Source organism: Sarcophilus harrisii, chromosome 1 (genome assembly GCF_902635505.1).
Source record: "Sarcophilus harrisii chromosome 1, mSarHar1.11, whole genome shotgun sequence".
Classification (NCBI taxonomy): Eukaryota; Metazoa; Chordata; class Mammalia; order Dasyuromorphia; family Dasyuridae; genus Sarcophilus; species Sarcophilus harrisii.
Window position 1 is genome coordinate 431,224,139 of NC_045426.1, and position 19,924 is coordinate 431,244,062.

Here is a 19,924-nt window from a genome sequence, read left to right on the forward strand (position 1 = left end):
CAGATTATTCCCACTATCATTTGCAGTCACTCCTCAATCACTGACTTTTTTTCTATGCCTCTTACAAACATGTCCAGGTCTTCTCCATCCTTAAAAAAATTATCTGAATGACCAATCATATTAGCTATCATCCCAAATCTCTCTTTCTCTGCTTGGTTAAACTCCTTAAAAGAGCAATCTACACTTGCTGCCTTCACTTCCTCTTCTCTTGTTCTTTTCTGAACCTTCTGAAAACTGGTTTTCAACAGCATCATTCAAATGAACCCATATTCTCCAGTCACCAGTTACTGAGTTATCAAATATAATGGCTTTTTCTCAATCCTCATGCTTCTTCTCACATTTGCAGATTGCTATAGATGATTCTTCTCTTGAATACTCTCATCTCTAGGGTTTTGTTACATTGCCCTTTCTTGGTTTTCCTGCAATTTTATCCAATACTCTCTCTCTCTCTCTCTCTCTCTCTTTTTTTTTTTTTAGCAGATGAGAAAGTTGAAGGTTGAAGAAGTTAAACATTTTGCCAAAGGTCAACCAAATAGTAGCATAGGCAGGACTTGAATCCAGGTTTTCTGACTTACTCTTTTCACTCCATCAAGGAGCTTCACTGATAAATATGTGAACTGAAACTTAATTTAAGATAGTTCTAAAAACTCCCAGAGAGTTTCCTTTGAAAACATAAAGATAACTTAAACACTAGCTGTGTGACCTTGGGCATATCACTTAAACCCAATTGCCTCATCTCCCCCCACCCCACCCCCCCAAAAAAAGACCAAATTAGAGAGGGACAAGGGGAAGGGTACCTGTTGAGAGCTGATATTTATAGGCTGCTTTAAAACTATCCAAGTGACACTCTCCAAAAGAGGTGGAACTGTAAGGGAGCCTGGGTATGTCCAGTAGTCCCATGATGGAGGAAGTAGAGTTGTTGGATCAAAATTGGTGAAACAGATTTGTTTACCCTGGAGAATGAAGAGACAGAGAGAGAGAGAGAGAGAGAGAGAGAGAAAGAAGGAAGGAGGGAGAGAGAAAGTCTTCTGATTACCAGGTTATTACGTTAATTAGGAATGCCAAAAACATAAAAGATGTATTTGGCCAATAAATAATATAGTTAAACAACTTACTTCTTATATGATTCAGTACAGTATTCTATAGTATACTTTAACCATACTATATAGTTTAATAGATACATACACATACTCACACATATACACCTATATATACACGTGTGTGTGTGTGTATATATATATATATAGCTTTCAGAGTTTATTAGAAAAACAATATAGTATGGTTTAAATATACTATATTAAAATTTATAGTATAGTGTAGCTAAATTTACTTAAAATTAGAACTTTATTTTATTAGCTTTATTAAAGCAAATAAATTTTGATTACATTTACAGAAATGTCCTTTAAAGCATTTTCACAAAAGTTAAATGTGCTAAGATTCCCCCATCAGTGGGATCATTATAAATAATGAGATTCATCATTTATTCATATACCATAGCTAATTAAACTTATCACACTCTACAAAAGAATAGTAGCAATAGATCATTTCTTAATCTATACTATTTTTTTTCTTTTAACTATCCTTAAAAGCAAGAAACATAAATCAGCAGAAAGAAAAGTTCTCAGAATTTCCATCTAAAATAAATGTCTCATACAAAGTGGATAGTTTTGATTATATTAAGTTAAAAAGGTTTTGTAAAAACAATACCAATGCAGACAATTTTAGAAGGGAAATAGTAAACTGGGGAAAAAAATTTACACTCAAGGGCTCTGATAAAGGCCTCATTTCTAAAATATATAGAGAATTGACTCAAATTTATAAGAATACAAGCCATTCTCCAAATGATAAATGGTCAAAGGATATGAACAGACAATTTTCAAATGAAGAAATTAAAATCATTTCTAGTTATATGAAAAAATTCTCTAAATCACTATTGGTCAGCAAAAGACAAATTAAGAGAACTCTGAGTTATCACTATACACCTCTCACATTGGCTAAGATGAAAGGAAAAAATAATGATGAATGTTGGAGGGGATGTGGGAAAACTGGGACACTATTGCATTGTTGTTGCAAACTGATTCTACCATTCTGGAGAGTAATTTGTAACTATGTCCAAAACGCTATCAAACTGTGCATATCCTTTGATCCAACAGTATCTCTACTGGGTTTGTATCCCAGAGACAATAAAAAAGGGGAAAAGATTCACAAGTGCAAAAATGTTTGTAGGAGCTCTTTTTGTAGAGGCAAGGAAATGGAAACTGAGGGATGCTCATCAGTTAGAGAATGGCTGAATAAGTTATGGTATATCAAAGTTATGGAATATCATTGTTCTGTAAGAAATGATCAGCAGGATGATTTCAGAAAGGTCTGGAGAGACTTGCATGAACTGATGCTAAGAGAATTGAGTAGAACCAAGAGAACATTGTACAAAGCACTAACAAATTAATGTGATGATCATCTGTGATGAACTTGGCTCCTTTCAAAAGTTCCAATAAACTTGTGATGGAAAGAGCCATCTGCATCCACAGTGAGGACTGTGGGGACTGAATGTAGATCATAGCATAATATTTTTGCCTTTTTTGTTGTTGTTTGCTTGCTTTTTTTTCTTTTCTCATTTGTTTCTCTTTTTGATCTGCTTTTTCTTGTGTAACATGATATTTGTAGAAATATGTATAGAAGAACTGCACATATTTAACATAGATTACTGGCCTCTAGGGGAAGGGATGGGGAGAAGAGAGGAAAAAAATAATTTGGAACACAAGGTTTTGCAAAAGTGAATGTTGAAAACTTTCTATGCATGTGCTTTGAAAATAAAAAGCTTTGAAGAAAAAAAAGATAAAATAAAAGGAGTTCCTTTAGAAGAATTATTTTAGATATTTACTTTGAGAACTTTCCTCTAAAGCATGTTACTATCTACATGGCCAAAAAAAAAAAATTACAGGTAATTTACCTTTTCCTTAATGGAGTCCAAAATATCAGTAATTTTCTGCAGTTGTAGATTATGTTCACCAATCTGAAAACAACACAATATATAGCTCCTCAGGATTACACATGTGTCACAGTACATTTCAGCTATCAATATCAAATTCTCTTTGAAGCAAATAGAATTCAAAACAAGGAGTGAAGGAGTGATTGTTCATGAAATAATGATTTACCTGTTGACCCTATCATTATGGATGAGACAGACCAAGAAGATATTATTACATTATTACTTAACCAAACAGTCAGTTTAGTTCTTTATCCAACAAGAACTTCTTTTTTTTTTTTTTTTTTAATGAGTCATTATGGAGTAAGGAAATTAACTCTAAAACCTCTGAGAAGATTGATGTTCCATCTTTAGTCATGACATTTTCACTGTTTAGCCAAGATATAACTTTCCAGGACATACCAGCTACCACTGTAATCAAAGTATTGGTCAAAATATCCCCACAATTTGGGGACCCAAACTCATATTTTCTTTTCTTTCTTAAATTTTTTTTTTTTTTTTTTTTTTTTTTTTTGCCGAGTCAATTGAGATGAAATGATCTGCTCAGGGTCACACAACTAGGAAGTATTAAGTGTCTGAGGCCAGATTTGAACTCAGGTCCTCTTGACTTAGAGTTGGTGCTCTATCCACTGCACCACCTAGCTGCCCCACCAAATTCATATTTTCAAGATGCAATAGGAATTCTTTCATTTACATGTATGTAGATGACAGGCTTTGGGGCTTTTTGTTTTAACTGAAGTGAAAATGACCTCAGAAGTATCACTAATCTTATGGGTCAAAAGACTATGAAGTTACCCTAAATAAAAGATATTTGGATCCCCTGCTTAGATCATGCCACTGTCAGCAATTAGCTGCAAGTCCTTTTCTTACTTTTTAAGGCTCTGGTGTCAAAGTACAAAGTATAAAACTTCAGTTTTCCACCCACCCCACCATGGAAACTATCCATATGTAGGTGCTGGGGGGGAAAAGGAGGCTATTGGACTCAGTACTCACTTGTGCCTTATCTCCTCTCTTTCTTCCAATCCCAAGTACCCCTTCTCCATGGCTGTGTTATGGGGTCTCAGACAGGGCAAAAGTATTGTCCCTATCAGAACAGGCTGCATTAGAACCCAGGATAATCATGCTACTTTCGTAGACATCGTGACAATAAATGTTACAGAAAAAATTATTTGTCTAACTGAATTCAATGGATGAAGAAAAATGCGAAAATGTAAAAAGCCATTCTCTGTTTAGAGGAACTGGAATTATCCACCATTCATTCTGGGATTCAAAGTGTGGAATTTTACTCTTGGCTATATTTCTGCCTTTTTATATAAGGAAGCTCAGCTAGCAAATGACTTATTTTCTCAGAACCTTGGGTCCTTTTCTTTTAACCTATAAAATATCTAATAAGTATCAAAGAGCATTAAAAGAATAAATTATAATATAAAATTTTTTAAAATTCAGTTTTGAAAAGAAAAAAGTAAATCTTAAGTCTAATTCATCATCAAAAGATAATTGGTGCCTACTTTGTGCATGAAACTCAGGTGCTATTAGCAAACTCAATATTATAAATGAAATCACTTTGTCCTTACTTGTAAAAAAATACCTAAAACAGCCAATCCATCAGGTTCATGAGCTGCCTCAACAAAGCTGGGGTACTTGTCTGAATTCCAGTGAACCACATGGAGCTAAAAAGAAAGGGCATAACTTCAAAGAGTAATAATAACCACAATTAAAAGCATAATAAATTCTAATTAATTATATTATATGCTAAATATACTCATGCGTATAACTTCAAATGAAGGGTAAATTGAGACATCAAAGTGCAATATACTTCCCAACCAAAGTTTGGGACAGTGGCAATACTGGAAAGGACTGACAAAGAATGATGAGAATCATGAAAGAGAGAGGAGGAAAGAGAGGAGGGGAAGAGAGAAGGGAAGAGAGAAAAAGGGAAGAGGAAGGGAAGAGAGGAAGAGAAAAAAGGGAGGCGAAGAAAAGATTGGAGGAAAGAAAAAAGTAGGTGAGGGGAAAAATGGAGGAGAGAAAAAGGGAGAGGAGGGGAAAGGAAGAAGGGAATAGGAGGAAGAGAGGAGCAGAGAAGATGGGAGGGGAGGTGAAGAGGGGAAGGAAAGAATGAGATCACAAGTTCAAAATGCTCTCCACAGAACCTCTTAGAGGAAGTCTCCTGACAGTGCTTTCCTTTTTATGACTTAAATCTTTTCACTGACCAAATTCTGCTTTACAAAACATGATATTACAGGGCAGTTCTGCTGTACTTACATATTTTTTAAAAAGGAAATCAACAATTTAAACTCATAATAAACCATTCTTATTCTGTATAAGTGACAAAAGGAAGCTGTTAGAAAAGCCACTGGAAATTCTGAGTCCTCTAACCACATGGTGAAAGTGTCTGTGTTGGGTGGTTGTATAAACAAAGTAGCCTAAACAAATTGCACAAGTGAAACAAAATACATTTGGATTATATGAGACACACACATATCTTCAGAAAGGGAAGGCTGAGTGGGAGGTCAAAATTTTTTAAATATCTTGGCACCTATATAGCAGTTTATTTAGTGAGCGATAACATCAAAGAGTTAACAAGGAAATAACTTCTTTATGGTCACAAAAATAAATGGAGTTTATAAATGAAAGACAGCTACTTGTTAATAATATTATGCTCCTGTTTTTCCCTCAAGAAAAAAACTACAGCATTTTGAAAGATGATAGGAAGCAATGAGAAATATCTTAAAAAAAAAAAAAAAGCCCCATCCCTCCCACATATCTTGCTTAACTTGCAGTAACAGAGCCAAATCAAGTTGGTTGTATGATATAATTTTTATTGCCATACAATGACTCAAACCATATGACAAGTTAGAAAGTTCTTCTAATCTTTTTTTTTTAAAGCAAGGATTGTTTTTCCTAACTGAAAAGTTTTCAGAATTTTTCAAATTATTTTCAATAATAATACTATTCATCTTTGTTTTTATAAACCAACATAACAATGGTGAATGAAATTATGTATCCTTTGCTTGGAAAACTAAGCTTGCACTCACATTTGTTCTTTACCCAATCATTCATGCTCACTCAACAAAACCCCGTACAAGATCCTGAGAGATAAAATTTAGCTAAGAACTAGTCTCTGTCTTAATGAAGTTCTATTCTAGTTCATTAGAATAGATATTCTATGAACTATCTATTCATAGTTCATGATAATGAACAAAATATTACATGTTTAATGTATCAGAGTTCTATGTCAAGAGACTGCATGTAGGGGAATAGGATAGGTAGAGATTCATCAGGCAAAGAAGATAGAAAAACACTGAGCATAAGATAATTTCAAATAGAGTTCTAAATGTGGAAGAAGTTATTCATTTAATTTTTCTTTTTTAAATTAACATTATTCAATCAGAAAAAAAAATCTTTTCTTTCTCTCCCAAATCCCTTCTAACCTAATTGAGAAAGGAAAACAAAACCAATTACAAAGTAGCAAACAAAACAAGTTTCTTCATTGGCTACATCTCCAACTTCCTATTCCTCACAAAAAAGTTTCATTTTGTATTCTGAGTTTTTCATCATCATTACCTTATATGGAGGTGGAGAGCATGTTTCATCATTATTCCTTGTAATCCTGGCTGATCATTATGCTGATCAGTGTCCCTAAGTCTTTCAAAGTTATTTCTCTTTACAGTACTATGGTCATTGTATAAACTCTTCGCTTGATTCTGCTCACATTCACTCCAAATCAGTTCCAAATCTTTCCAGATTTCTCTGAAACCATCTCCTTCAGTATTTTTTTTTGGACACAATATAATTCTATCACATTATACATAATAATTTATTCGTATGTTCTTCAATTGATGAGCTCCCTCTCAGTTTCCAATTTTTTGCCACATCAACAGAGCTACAAAAAATTTTGAGCATCCTTAATATTTGTTTTGGGCAACTAGATAGCACAGATAGAGTGCTAGGCCTGGAGTAAGGAAGACCCGAGTTCAAATCTAACTCCGGGCACTAATTAGCTAGCTTTATGATCCTGGGCAAGTCACTTTATTTGTCTCAGTTTCCTCATCTATAAAATGAGCTGGAGAAGGAAATAGCAAATTGCTCCAATATTTTTGGCAGGAAAATCCCAAAAAGAATCACAATGAGTCTGGCCTAACTGAAAACAAGTAACAAGAACAAAATCTGTTTTCTTTAGAACTAATCTCTCCCTTATTCTACCCTTTCTATGATTCCCCTTTCTCGCTATTCCCTTTTCTCTCTTATTTCCTTTGTGAGTGAAATCTATTCCTGTAACCAATTATGTGTGTACAAATGTATTTGCACCTCCTTTGACTAGTTCACTGAGGTTCAAGTATCCATTGCTCCCCTTACTCTTCTTCCATATTTTTATAGACTTCTACTTGCACATACTGATTTTGTGAGAAAACTTTCCTTAATCCTCCCCTTTTGTATTGCTCTTCTTTCTATTTCTATTCTTTTAAAATCAACAAGAGACAGCAGAATCACTTCTAGTTGTTCTATCTAATTTGATGATGATGTGGCAACTCAGTACTTGAACTCTTTCTTTCTGGCTACTTTCAATCTTTTTTCTGGATTTTGGCAATGCCGCTCCTTGGAATTTTTGTTTGGGGGTTTCTTTTAGGAAGTTCTCAATGGATTCTTTCTATTTCTACTTTGCCCTCTGTTTCTAAAAGATCTGAGCAATTTTCTCTTAAAGTATCCTAAAAATAGGATGCCCACGCACTTTTTTTTTCTCATGGCTTTTGAGTTACTCATCAATTCTTATTTTTTTTTACTTAATCTATTTGCCAAGTCAGTTTTTGCTATGAGATGCCCTATATCTATGTGCACAATAAACCATAATTTTTTTGTTTTCTCATTCTTCCAACTTATTTCCAGACTTTGAGCTTTATATTAAGGTCAGGTTCTGAACACTTAGGGAATATTTAGGTTAGTCCTATTGCTGATTTTTTGGAGAATTTAAGTGTTATCCCAGGATCTCTGGGACAGACAATTGAGGTTGAAGACTTAAGACACTTTCAGTGCTTCCAAAGTGGTATTATCTAAGGCAAAGCCTTATCACTATCCTTCCAATCTGAGTTTTGCAAACTCCTGACTTGATTTTGGTTCTGAGCAACCAATCCTGAACAATTTCAGTATTCAAATTATTCAAAATTCACAAAAATAAATAAGAACAAAAGAAATATTTAAATTTTCAATCTGATGAAAATTGTGGATTTTATATTTCTAGTTATTGAAGCTAAAAACTCTGCTAAGAGTTTTATTTAAATTGTATTTATTGTTGTCTCTTTTATTCTGAGGCAATACCATTTTCCAGTAAAATTACTGACATATAAAAAATTGCAAAGAGACCAAGTCATGCCTAATGCCCTGAATCTGAATCAATCATTTTAAAACTTTACGTCTGATGATGCAGTCCTACTCTAATGGCTTGTGAGAGTGGCTGAGCTTTTTGATAGTTTTGCCATTGGAGCTCAAGATTTAGTTGGTCTTTGCTGACCAAGAGTATGAACTTTCTGAGAACCAGTGTAGCTTACTGCAGAAAGACTCATTATTTGTAGGCAGCTGATAAAAGGGTGAATTATTTGGTAACAACTCAAATAATGATGGAAAATATATGGTCCTCAGTGCATGTCTTCCTCCTCTCTCTTTGACCTATGTTTTATTAGAAGCAGAAATGGAAGCAGCATGATATAATGGAAATTGGGTTGGATTGGGAGTCAAGATATCTGAGCTCAAATTTTGACTACTTGCTGTCTATCTTGCACTGCAGGAATCATTAAACTTCTCTGAGTCTCAGTTTCATTATCTTAAAAATAAGGAAGATGTTCTCTAGATTTCTAAGGCTTTTTCTATCTTTCAATCTATAATCAAGCTAAGCAGGACCAAATTTATTAAATATCCCATTAGGTGGTACTTTTTCAGGAAAGATATACTACAAACTAGTCATATGGATCCCGAATGCTACATGTAAAATACAGGGCATTGCTAAAATGAACAATTATCTCATGAAGTCATGCTTCCTTTTGTCTCAATCAACTCTGGAAACTCTTTAATTCTCCTTTCTGAGGAACCTGTGACCTATCAAGTGAGATAATATTAATAAAGTACTTATCACAGTGTCTGCCATATAGCTGGTGCTTAATAAATGTTTATTCCCTTCTACTCCTTTCTCCTCTAGTGCTGTCTCAAGGCCCATAACGTTACAAAGCCTCTTTAATGAAAATCACAATTACTCAGAAGAATTGATCCTAACTTCACACCAGGAAAGTCAAGTGAATGAAGATTTCAATTATCCAGACTATGATATGTAGCTGTATGAATAAGCTGTTGAGTTAGTCTATCAGTACATCTATGTTGGACTTTCACTGCAGAAGAACCATGAACTGTGCCAAAAATCAGAGAGTTGGAAAAGAATAGGTTAAATAACCTTGGCAAAACTATGTAACACTTTTAATATGTCTTCTTCCTGAAACAAAAGACCAAAAGACCACTAATTTAAACACCAACACTCTTCCAGTCACCAACACTCTTTCAGTGATACTTTATGTCTCTGATCATGGAATGCCTCAATTTCAAAAGTACTGAGTTGATAGTCAACCAAAAGCAATGGAGATTTGCATAACTGGCATGGATAGCCTGCAGCACACTCACAATAAAGAAATGTGCAGGAAAAGTGAGGTAAAAGATATAATCAAGGAAATATATGATCAAAAAAGGAAGTGTAGATCATGTAGCAAGAGAATGGGAAAAACCAGTGGATAGTTCAGGAACTCCCATTTTACCTACATCTTCTCAAAAGTTCCTCGGGGGGAAGGACCCCAGTTTGTAGATTGGAGACTCTATTCAGTACTTAAAGAAGAACATGGACGAGACTCTATTCAGTACTTAAAGGAGAACATGGACAAGTCACTCAAGAGGTGAAGGTGTTAATAGACTGAAATTTGTAGAAATTTGAATGAAGTATTCATAGCAAAAACAACTGAAGTAATCTATCTGGAGATTATTCTCTGAAAAGCTTTATAGAACAAATCATATAAAGTAATAAATGTTTCTAAGTTTCACCTTTTAATGTAAAAATAAAATATTTATATTTGGTCTAGATACAGAGTTCACACACATCATCAGCAGTAAAAGAAGTTCCAACAGAATAGACCAACAATTCATCTGCAACTTATAGCCCTAAGGAACTGCCTGAAGGCATTGAGAAATTAAGTAACTTGTGCAGTCACATATCTAGTTTACGGTTGATATAGACACAAAAATCCAGGTTTTCCAGACAGCTTCCTCTCCTCTAAGTCATGCTGTCTTTAATTCATAATATTGTGTTTTTTGTATGAATTTTCTTCAGGTACAAGTAAAACATTATAAATTATTAATAAGCAGTAATAAATAGAAAATTAATAAGATGCTTGCCACCTTTCTGAGTATGTAAAGATCAAAAGATTTGTTTTGTTGTGAAGAGCAAGGCCATGAGATTTTGCCAAATATCAGGATATTAAAATTTTCTCATAGAAAACATTGCCAAGAGAAGTAAACTTGCTGCTATGTAAGAGTTTATTGGCCGATTTCAAAAAGTGTGGACATAAATTAATAAGGTAAAATTATGTTTATTTATAATTTATAGAAATCAGAAATGGTCAAAAGAAGCCAACGTCCAAGTTTAGGGATACAGTTTCAATTAAAACAGCATGCAAAATCTTAAAAACCATGAGTTACAAGCCAAATTTAGCATCTAATTATTTGAATACCTTATTGTCCACAGCACAATAAACTCAAAGTAAATGTGAGCTGAATATTAAAGGTCATACCATAAAAAATTAGGAGATACCAATATCAGGTACTGATCTGCAACAATTGGCTGGACATTAGTATTAGTATGTGTCAATTATCTCTGATAAAGATCCGATATGCCATATAAATAGAAATAATTAAGATCAAAACATATTATTTTTTCACAATCAAAATTAGTCATAATATTAATCAGATCATAATTTATCTAAATATAATATGCATCCAAACATGATAAACATAATATTTATGTGTTAGGAGTAAAAGTACAGATGTATGCATCTAAAAAATTTTACTTCCCTAAATGAGCAAAACTGATTTCTGTCGGATTGCATTTAGAGATTTATTTAACTAGAGAATACCAACTTTCTAGAAATTTATTTAACTAGAAAATATTAATATTCTTTTTAGCATCTGCTCTATAAAGAACTTAATTATTTTTGGAGTAGGTGCTCTCTAAAAATAGAGACATTAATTATTGCATTGAAATAAACTTTAGTACTTAGTTTCCTGGGTTACTTTAATGGTGAAATAAATAAGAAAAGTGAAGAAATTCAAAGGAAAGAAGCCTAAGTGATAAATAGATCCATGTATCACCACAGGTAATTACTTAAGTCTTGGTAGATCCCTATTTTATTTTCTGTAAATTGAAGGAATACAACAGGTAGGGATGTTTTTCTCTCTCTGAGAATTGCCATGTCAGCAGGTAAGGCAGGCCCAGGAGGTAAAAAGGGGCTTGGCCTCTGAGGCAGGAGGTTGTGTCTTGCAGGTATTAAAGAAATTGCGAATAGGTTCCTTGAGATAGCAAGGGATCTGTCCTCTTGCTAGATCTCCACCTAGGACACAGCATTAACACCAGGTGTTTCCCTTCTATGAATCCGCCTATACAGTAGTGAATGGGTTAGGCACGGGGTAATCCTGGAAGAAAGTAAATATAAACAGCTAGCTTTGAATCAAACTTTGAGAGAGATGCAGGCACCCATACGCCCACTTGTTCTTGCATGTTCTTGCTTTTGCTTCCTGCTAACCCCTGCTGAGATTACTAATAAAGAGAGGTTGTTTCCCACTTCAAGATCAGCTCGTCTTCATATGTATCCAGGATTATCCCGGAGACAGGTGTATATGACCCTGCAGGTCCAGGACAGTATGCACGGATTATCAGGCACATATAACTAAATGTCTAAATTTCTACACCTGTGACCTAATACCTAATTGAAAGGCTAGGGAGAGAAGGAGTTAAGAGTGCAACCAAAATGAGTTGGAGAGCACCTAAACATTTCAGATGATTCAGAAGTACTAACATGACTATGTGGGTCTCAGCATTTTATCTCAGAGATTACTAATTCATATTAGCTACTAATTAGGTTTTTAAAATAATTTTTGGTCACCTTTTGCTTTACATGATCACTATTTTCCAAGGTATCCTTTCCCCTTTCCCACGTCTCCTTTCCATTTACATTGTTGAAAACATTGGTCCAGCAATTTTGAAATGGAATTTGGAACTACAAAAAAGTAACAAAACTGTCTAATACTCTTTGTACTGGTAGATATACTCAAGAAAATAAAAGACAGAAAAAAAGACCACACATACACTAAAATATTCATAATAGCACTTTGGAGGAAGATTACAAAGAACAGGGAACAAAGTAGATATCTATCAACTGGGCAAAACCAAAAATATTCTGGGACATAAATGAAATATTCTGCATCATAAGAAATTATAAATATGAAGAATTCAAAAGAAGCAAGGAAAATTCTATACTCAATGATACAGCAAGATAATATAAACAAAAAGGAAAAAAGTTAACGCTGAAGTATAATGACCAAGCTCTGGAGTAGTAATAAGAAAATATACCTTTTCCCTCCCTTTACAGAAGTGGGGGGACTATATGAATGGAATACTACATCTACTGTAATGAATGATGGACTGATTAGTTTTAGTGTACTGCTCTCATCATATTTCTTTTTTAAATTTTGTTACAATGGCTAGCATGAACCATATTCTAAAATAAGTGATTTTAAAACAAAAAATCAATAAAATTATTAAAAATTAAATGCGCTATATACATTTTTATTCTTTCTTTAAAGAACAGATCATAATTTACTTGAGAAAAATTTTTAAAAAGATGTTCTGAACCAGTTATGATCTTGAATAGATGTCAATACACAATGACTTCCTCAAGACTAAAAGGAAATGAGGAAAATTTATTTTTGTCTCATTGTAACAGTTCTATCTTGCCTGGATTGTATTCCAGTTATTTCTTTTCACTTGGACAAGTTCTATATGTATCATACAACTTCTCCAACTTTTTCTAATCAAGTTGAACACCATCAACATTTGCTATTATAAAGTAAATCAATTTTTCTTGTTGTCACATAGATACATCCCAAATAGAAATCTGGAAAAATGAAAGTTGCATTAATTAATAAATAATACACATATACATACATTCACATATATATATATGTATGTATATATATATATACATACATATATATATGCTCCCCTAATTACAGTAAAGAAAGTAACTGTCAAAACTTTCTGATATGCAAGAAATATATCCCTAAAACACTGATAATCCCATCAATATTTCTAATTAAATGAACCTGGATTTCAAGTTATATTTGTAAAGGCATAATGAATGGGTAGGAAAAGATAGTTGATAATTTTCTGAGAAATGGAACTTTATTTATGATAGCACATACTCGATGTGGGTTACGGCATTTTACTATACATTAATGATTGTGTTCACTATGGAGAAGATCAGCCCAAACAAACAAAAAAATAATAAGGTTTCATTCTGGTGCCCTCTTTCTCCTTTCTTTAAACACCCTAATAAGGACTCTTAAGCTGTCCTAGTTCCTTGCTGTGACAGAAGAAAGCAAATTAACAAAATTGCTCACATTAAGATCTTAGGGATTTAACACAGTACCCCTTTTATGAACAGTTCCATTGTATTTTTAAGACTGTCTAAAAAGGGCAGTTTTCAATGCAACATCTACTTATTCCTAAAATGAACTTTTTCATGTAATAAAGAAAAATTATTAGGCAAAACCATATATAGCAACCACATATGTAACATTCTCCATTCACTGCCTTCCATCTCTCTACTGAGAAGAATTGTGTAATTCATCATTTGTCTTCTAGCACCAAGACTAGTCACTGCATTTCATTAAGTTTTGTAGCCATTAAGCATTGAATAAGCATTCATAAAAGTTAAATTTGATCTCACAGCACAGGTAAGAACAAAGATTTGGATTTGAAATATATAAGAAAATGGTTCTTTGGAACTAGTACAACTTATATGTAGCAAACAAGCAAAATCACAGCATATACATACACACATATTATGATAATATGGAGATTAAGCCACATACCTAGAGCCAGGGTCATATATTTAAGGAAAGTTAACAATCACAGTATGAAAGATTTCAGTTTCAGTACACAGTAGAAGTTAGGATATGAGGGAAAGTTTTATACTTTAAATATGGGTTTGGTTGAGAGTAGGTTAATCAATGCCAAATATGAGAAGGGGCATTCCTAAATCAGACCCATATATGGTGGGGAAATTCTCAGGGTTACTTAACTGATACCAGATGAGAGTCCTAAAGACCAGAAATTGAATAAGGATTTGAGTTGGTAACTGAGAACCCACAGAACCACTGCCAATGCTGGAGCCTTAACCAATTAGAAGCTATGATCATTTTCATGCTTGACCCAGGGTCAGAATGAGTCGGACAGAAATTATGTGTGTGTGTGTGTGTGTGTGTTTTTACATGTGTGTGTGTGTGTGTGTAAAAACAGAGTTTTTTAGACATAGATAAGGTAAAGATTTTTTTCTTCCACTTAACATTTTTCTTCTTATTCCATTTTTTTCCTTCTTTTGTGATTGCCTCTGTTTCTTGTTTGGTTATAAATTTCCATCCCCCAATATCAGTTGTAAACTATAATTGTTCTCAAATGTTGTGTGTGTGCCTAGTATACATTGAGAGCTTATTGCTTACTGACTTGATTGCTTGTCAAGATAGTATTAGGATATATCCTGTTTTCCAGAGCTAAGGCCTAACAAGCAGGTGGTGCCCTGAGCTTGTCACTAATCCTTTGCACTCACTGTCTGGATAATCTCAGCCACAGCAAAATCCCAGAACTGTTTCACATAATTATTGTATTATTTTGACGAATACCAAGTGCTCCCTAAGCTTAGACAAGTACCTCCAGTCCAGTCATGAAGCTCTATCATGAATCAAACTTATCTCACTGTTGCTGTTACCTTTCACTATCAGAGTTACAACTCGTTATGTAGCCACTGGTATAAGTACTGAGATTTGTCCACACTGAGACAGGGTCCCCAGCACATACCTAATTTTACTCAAGACATTTCCCTCCCTATAGAAAATGAACTTCTGTCTTAGTCTTTATATAATTGCTCTTGCTTACTCAGTCTGTTCAGGTCCAGGTCAAGAGATCTGGTCCAGCTGACACTAGTTTGATCTATTTCTGTATTTTTTAACCTGTAAATAGCTTTTATCTAACTGCTTTGTAGTATAGTTTAAGACCTAATAATATTATGCCCCCTTTTATTTTTGTTATTATTATTATTTCTCTTGTGATCTTAACTTTTGTTCCTAAAACATTTTATTATTTTGCCTAGTTCTATAAAGTAATCCCTAGAAAATCTGATTGGTGTAGCACTAGGTCTGCAATTTAATTTAAGTAATTTCTAAGACAACTCTGAGATACCACTATACATCTCTCAGATTCGCCAAGGTTAGAAAAAATAATGACGAATGTTGGAGGGGATGGGGGGAAACTGGGACACTGATGCATTGTTGGTGAAGTTGTGAATGGATCCAGCCATTCTGGAGAGCAATTTGGAACTATACTCAAAAAGTTGTTAAACTGTGCATACCCTTTGATCCAGCAGTGTTACTATTGGGCTTATACCCCAAAGAAATCTTAAAGGAGGAAGAGAGACAAACATGTGCAAAAACGTTTGTGGCAGCCCTCTTTGTAGTGGCTAGAAACTGGACATTGAATGGACGCCTAACAATTGGAGAATGGCTAAGTAAATTGAGGTATATGAATATTATGGAATGTTATTGTTCTGTAGGAACTGACCAGCAGGATGAATACAGAGAGGCTTGGAGAGACGTACATGGACTGATAAGTGAAATGAGCAGAGCCAGGAGATCATTTTACACTTCAACAACAATACTATATGAGGATCCATTCTGATGGACGTGGCTCTCTTTAACAATGAGATGATACAAATCAGTTCCAATTGATCAGTAATGAACAGAACCAGCTACACCCATCAAAAGAACAATGGGAAATAAGTGTGGACCACAACATAGCATTTCCACTCTTTCTGTTATTGTTTGCTTGCATTTTTGTTTTTCTTTCCAGGTTATTTTTACCTTCTTTCTAAATGCGATTTTTCTTGTCTGCAAGACAACTGTATAAATATGTATACATATATTGTATTAAACATATATTTTAATATATTTAACATGTATAGGACTAACTGCCATCTAGGAGAGGGAGTGGAGGAAGGAGGGGAAAAATGAAACAGAAGTTTTTACAAGAGTCAATGTTGAAAAATTACCCATGCATATGCTTTGTCAATAAAAAGCTATAATAAGAAAAAAATTATGTAATTTCATCATTTTATTACATTGACCCAGATCAACTATGAACAATAAATATCTTTTCAATTATTTAAGTATTCTTTAATTTTTATAAAAAGTATTTTGTATTGTAGCTTTACTTATATATGCTCTGCATGTGTCTTGGCGATTGAAATCTTAAATGTTTTAGATTGTGCATTCTGTAGTTATTTTGAATGGTATTTTTCTTATCATTTCCTCCAAATTTCTGTGAGTACTATATAGTGATGCTCATGTTTTTTGTAAATCTATTTTTGCATCCCATACTTGTTATTAATCACAACTTGTTCTCCAGAGTTTTCTAAAGAATTATATCCTCTGAAAATGGGAATAATTTTGTCTTTTTCTTGCCAATGTTTATGCTTTTAAGTTCCTGGAGAGAGTGCTATCAAACCCAAAAATAAGACTGCTGGAATTGAAGACACTGTGGCACTTGGATTGAGCAAGAAAATCTTCTTACCCTCAAATTATACCAAATGGATAAATACCCTCTCTATATTTAGTCATGAATATACACTTAGATGTCTTACCTCTGCTGCATATTTCATTCCATCTACTGCATGCTCAGAGCCCTGATCATCAGTGGAGCCCCAGTGAAGGTGAAATTGTCGTAGTCTGTAAATTCCAGTGAGGGGACCTCCTCTCAGAACTAAAACCAATAAAAATTATATCGTTAAGAAGAAAAAGGATTCTTTTTTTTGCAATTTTAAAGATCAATGACTTAAAAGCCTTCAGAGTCCACATAGTAACTTTTTAAAGAACAAGAAGGAATGTTTTTCCCTGTTTAAATACAATTAAAGTAAAAATGGATAAAGAAGTTAAAAAATCAAAATCAGAAATAGCAATCCTTAAATCTGAACTAAGTCATTCTCTTTGAACTTTGGCTCAGTTATCTTTAAAAATGATGCTATAAGGTTAGCTCTTTTTTCATTGAGATGGAAAACTCTCAAAGCATTTCTTCCCTCCACCCATTATTCTGATATAAACACATAAAGAAGAGATGGTCATGGCACAATTCACTCTTTAAAAAATAATTAATTTGTTATTAGGTAGTATCTTGTCCCCTTGAAGGAAGAACACAGAACCAGAGAACTTTAGCACCCTGGAAGAATACTTTCATCTAGTCCAACCTTCATATGTTACAGACTCTAAAGCCAGAGCAATAAACTGTATAAAGGAGAGCAATCGCATCACAATTCTTCTACCTTGAGCAGACTTAAAATAAAATGTGAGTAGTGAAGGTGGAAGAGATGGAAATACCATAAGCACTATTGAGCCCCTGTCAAAAACCATTTGTCTAATTGTGAGAGAAAAAGGTGACAAAGAATTCACTTAAAAATTCACTTAAAGTCATTCTCCTATTAGAGTATAAAATACAATCTACCATATGTGATAATAAAAATTACTAACAGAGGTACCAGGCTTAATTGCATACTAAAAGAAAAAAGAATCAAGAAGAATAAATCAAATATAAGACTAAATCAAAAACAATAATTTTTTTTTTTTGCCCGAGACATTTTCTTCTTTTTGCTTCATGTGGAAAAGCAGGAATTCATAGTGACAATTATACAGATTTACTTGTTCTAAGTCACTTTTCCCTTGCTCAATAGGACTCTGTGTTTCAAGTTTAATATTTGTGACTAATAAGTGCTGATTTTAAAAATTCCTCACAATTATAAGAGCTTATACTTATAGACTATGGTTTGAGAATATTTAATCAGTTTTGAGACGGGGCCAACTGGCAAGGGCTTTACATATTTTCTCAGATGTCTTCATAATAAAAAAGATATCAATCTCCCAGAGCCTTCTCAATAGTGGCAGGCACAAGAAGCCTGAAAATTAATAATTTTTAACCTTATATATTAGAAAAGAGGACTCCATTCTTTCTCACTCTTTTAGACAGCTATATTTCCACAATGCAAATATATGATAAAAATCTGAGTATATGTCTAGAACTTTTTTTTTTTAATAACTTTTTATTGACAGAATCCATGCCTGGGTAATTTTTTTTTACAACATTATCCCTTGCACTCACTTCTGTTCCAACTTTTCCCCTCCCTCCCTCAGATGGCAAGCAGTCCTATACATGTTACATATGTCACAGCATATCCTAGATACAATATATGTGTACAGAACCAAACAGTTCTCTTGTTGAACAGGAAGAATTGGATTCAGAAGATAGAAATAACCCTGGAAGAAAAACAAAAATGCAAACAGTTTACATTCATTTCCCAGTGTTCCTTCTTTGGGTGTAGCTGCTTCTGTCCATCATTGATCAATTGAAACTGAGTTAGGACTCTTTGTCAAAGAAATCAACTTCCATCAGAATACATCCTCATACAGTGTCATTGTTGAAGTATATAATGATCTCCTGGTTCTGCTCATTTCACTTAGCATCAGTTCATGTAAGTCTCTCCAAGCCTCTCTGTATTCATCCTGCTGGTCATTTCTTCAGAACAATAATATTCCATAACATTCATATACCACAATTTACCCAACCATTCTCCAATTGATGGGCATCCATTCATTTTCCAGCTTCTAGCCACTACAACAGGGCTGTCACAAACATTTTGGCACATACAGGTCCCTTTCTCTTCTTTAGTATCTCCTTGGGGTATAAGCCCAGTAGTAGCACTGCTGGATCAAAGGGTATGCACAGTGTGATAACTTTTGGGGCATAATTCCAGATTGCTCTCCAGAATGGTTGGATTCGTTTATAACTCCACCAACAATGCATCAGTGTCCCAGTTTTCCTGCATCCCCTCCAACATTCATCATTATTTTTTTCTGTCATCTTAGCCAATCTGACAGGTGTGTAGTGGTATCTCAGAGTTGTCTTAATTTGCATTTCTCTGATCAATAGTGATTTGGAACACTTTCATATGAGTGGAAATACTTTCAATTTCATCATCTGAAAATTGTCTGTTCATATCCTTTGTACATCTAGAACTTTTAACAAAGTACTTTTGAAAGTCATTTATAGGGCAATTGATTTTATAAAAAACACATTTTCCTAAAGTGAAATAAGTCTATCTAAGCAGAGTGCTTTGCAAAATGACGTTGTCAATTACTAAGAGGCAATGAAATAATTCATGGAAAGTGACCAATAGGGATATTATTTCTCTACTTCCTGTTGCATAATAAGACCCTAGCTAAACCATAAAACCATTCACTGGGCAGATAAAAAGATTACAGAGTTTAAATAATAATTGCGGAATGAACTTTGAAAAAAGGAGAGGACAAGTTGGTCTAGGAGGGTGGGAAAGTGATAGAACAAAAACACATTCCTAAAATAAGTCAAGTTCAGAATCTAGGCTTGAATAGGATGTGTATTACTTGATCACAGAACAAAAATTGCCAAAAATGCCCTGATTGAGCCTTGAATTTGAGGGTTTTATCCCAGATATGCAGATATTTTATAATCAGCAAGAGTACAGCCATGAAGAACATGACTAATGTAGATATCCTTCA

General features: G+C 33.9%; 1 protein-coding gene across 2 annotated transcripts in view; it reads right to left on the reverse strand.

Annotated features, from left to right (window-relative positions):
• LOC100917223 (carbonic anhydrase 13) overlaps positions 1-19,924 on the reverse strand; it is a 46,613-nt gene that overhangs the window by 13,010 nt on the left and 13,679 nt on the right. For both annotated transcript variants that reach the window (XM_003759666.4, XM_031946204.1), the window contains exons 3-6: positions 16,984-17,102; positions 4,561-4,656; positions 2,951-3,013; positions 798-953 (exon numbers count right to left, since the gene is read on the reverse strand). In XM_003759666.4, coding sequence (XP_003759714.1) covers positions 798-953; positions 2,951-3,013; positions 4,561-4,656; positions 16,984-17,102 — 434 coding nt within the window. The remainder of the gene's footprint in view (positions 1-797; positions 954-2,950; positions 3,014-4,560; positions 4,657-16,983; positions 17,103-19,924) is intronic.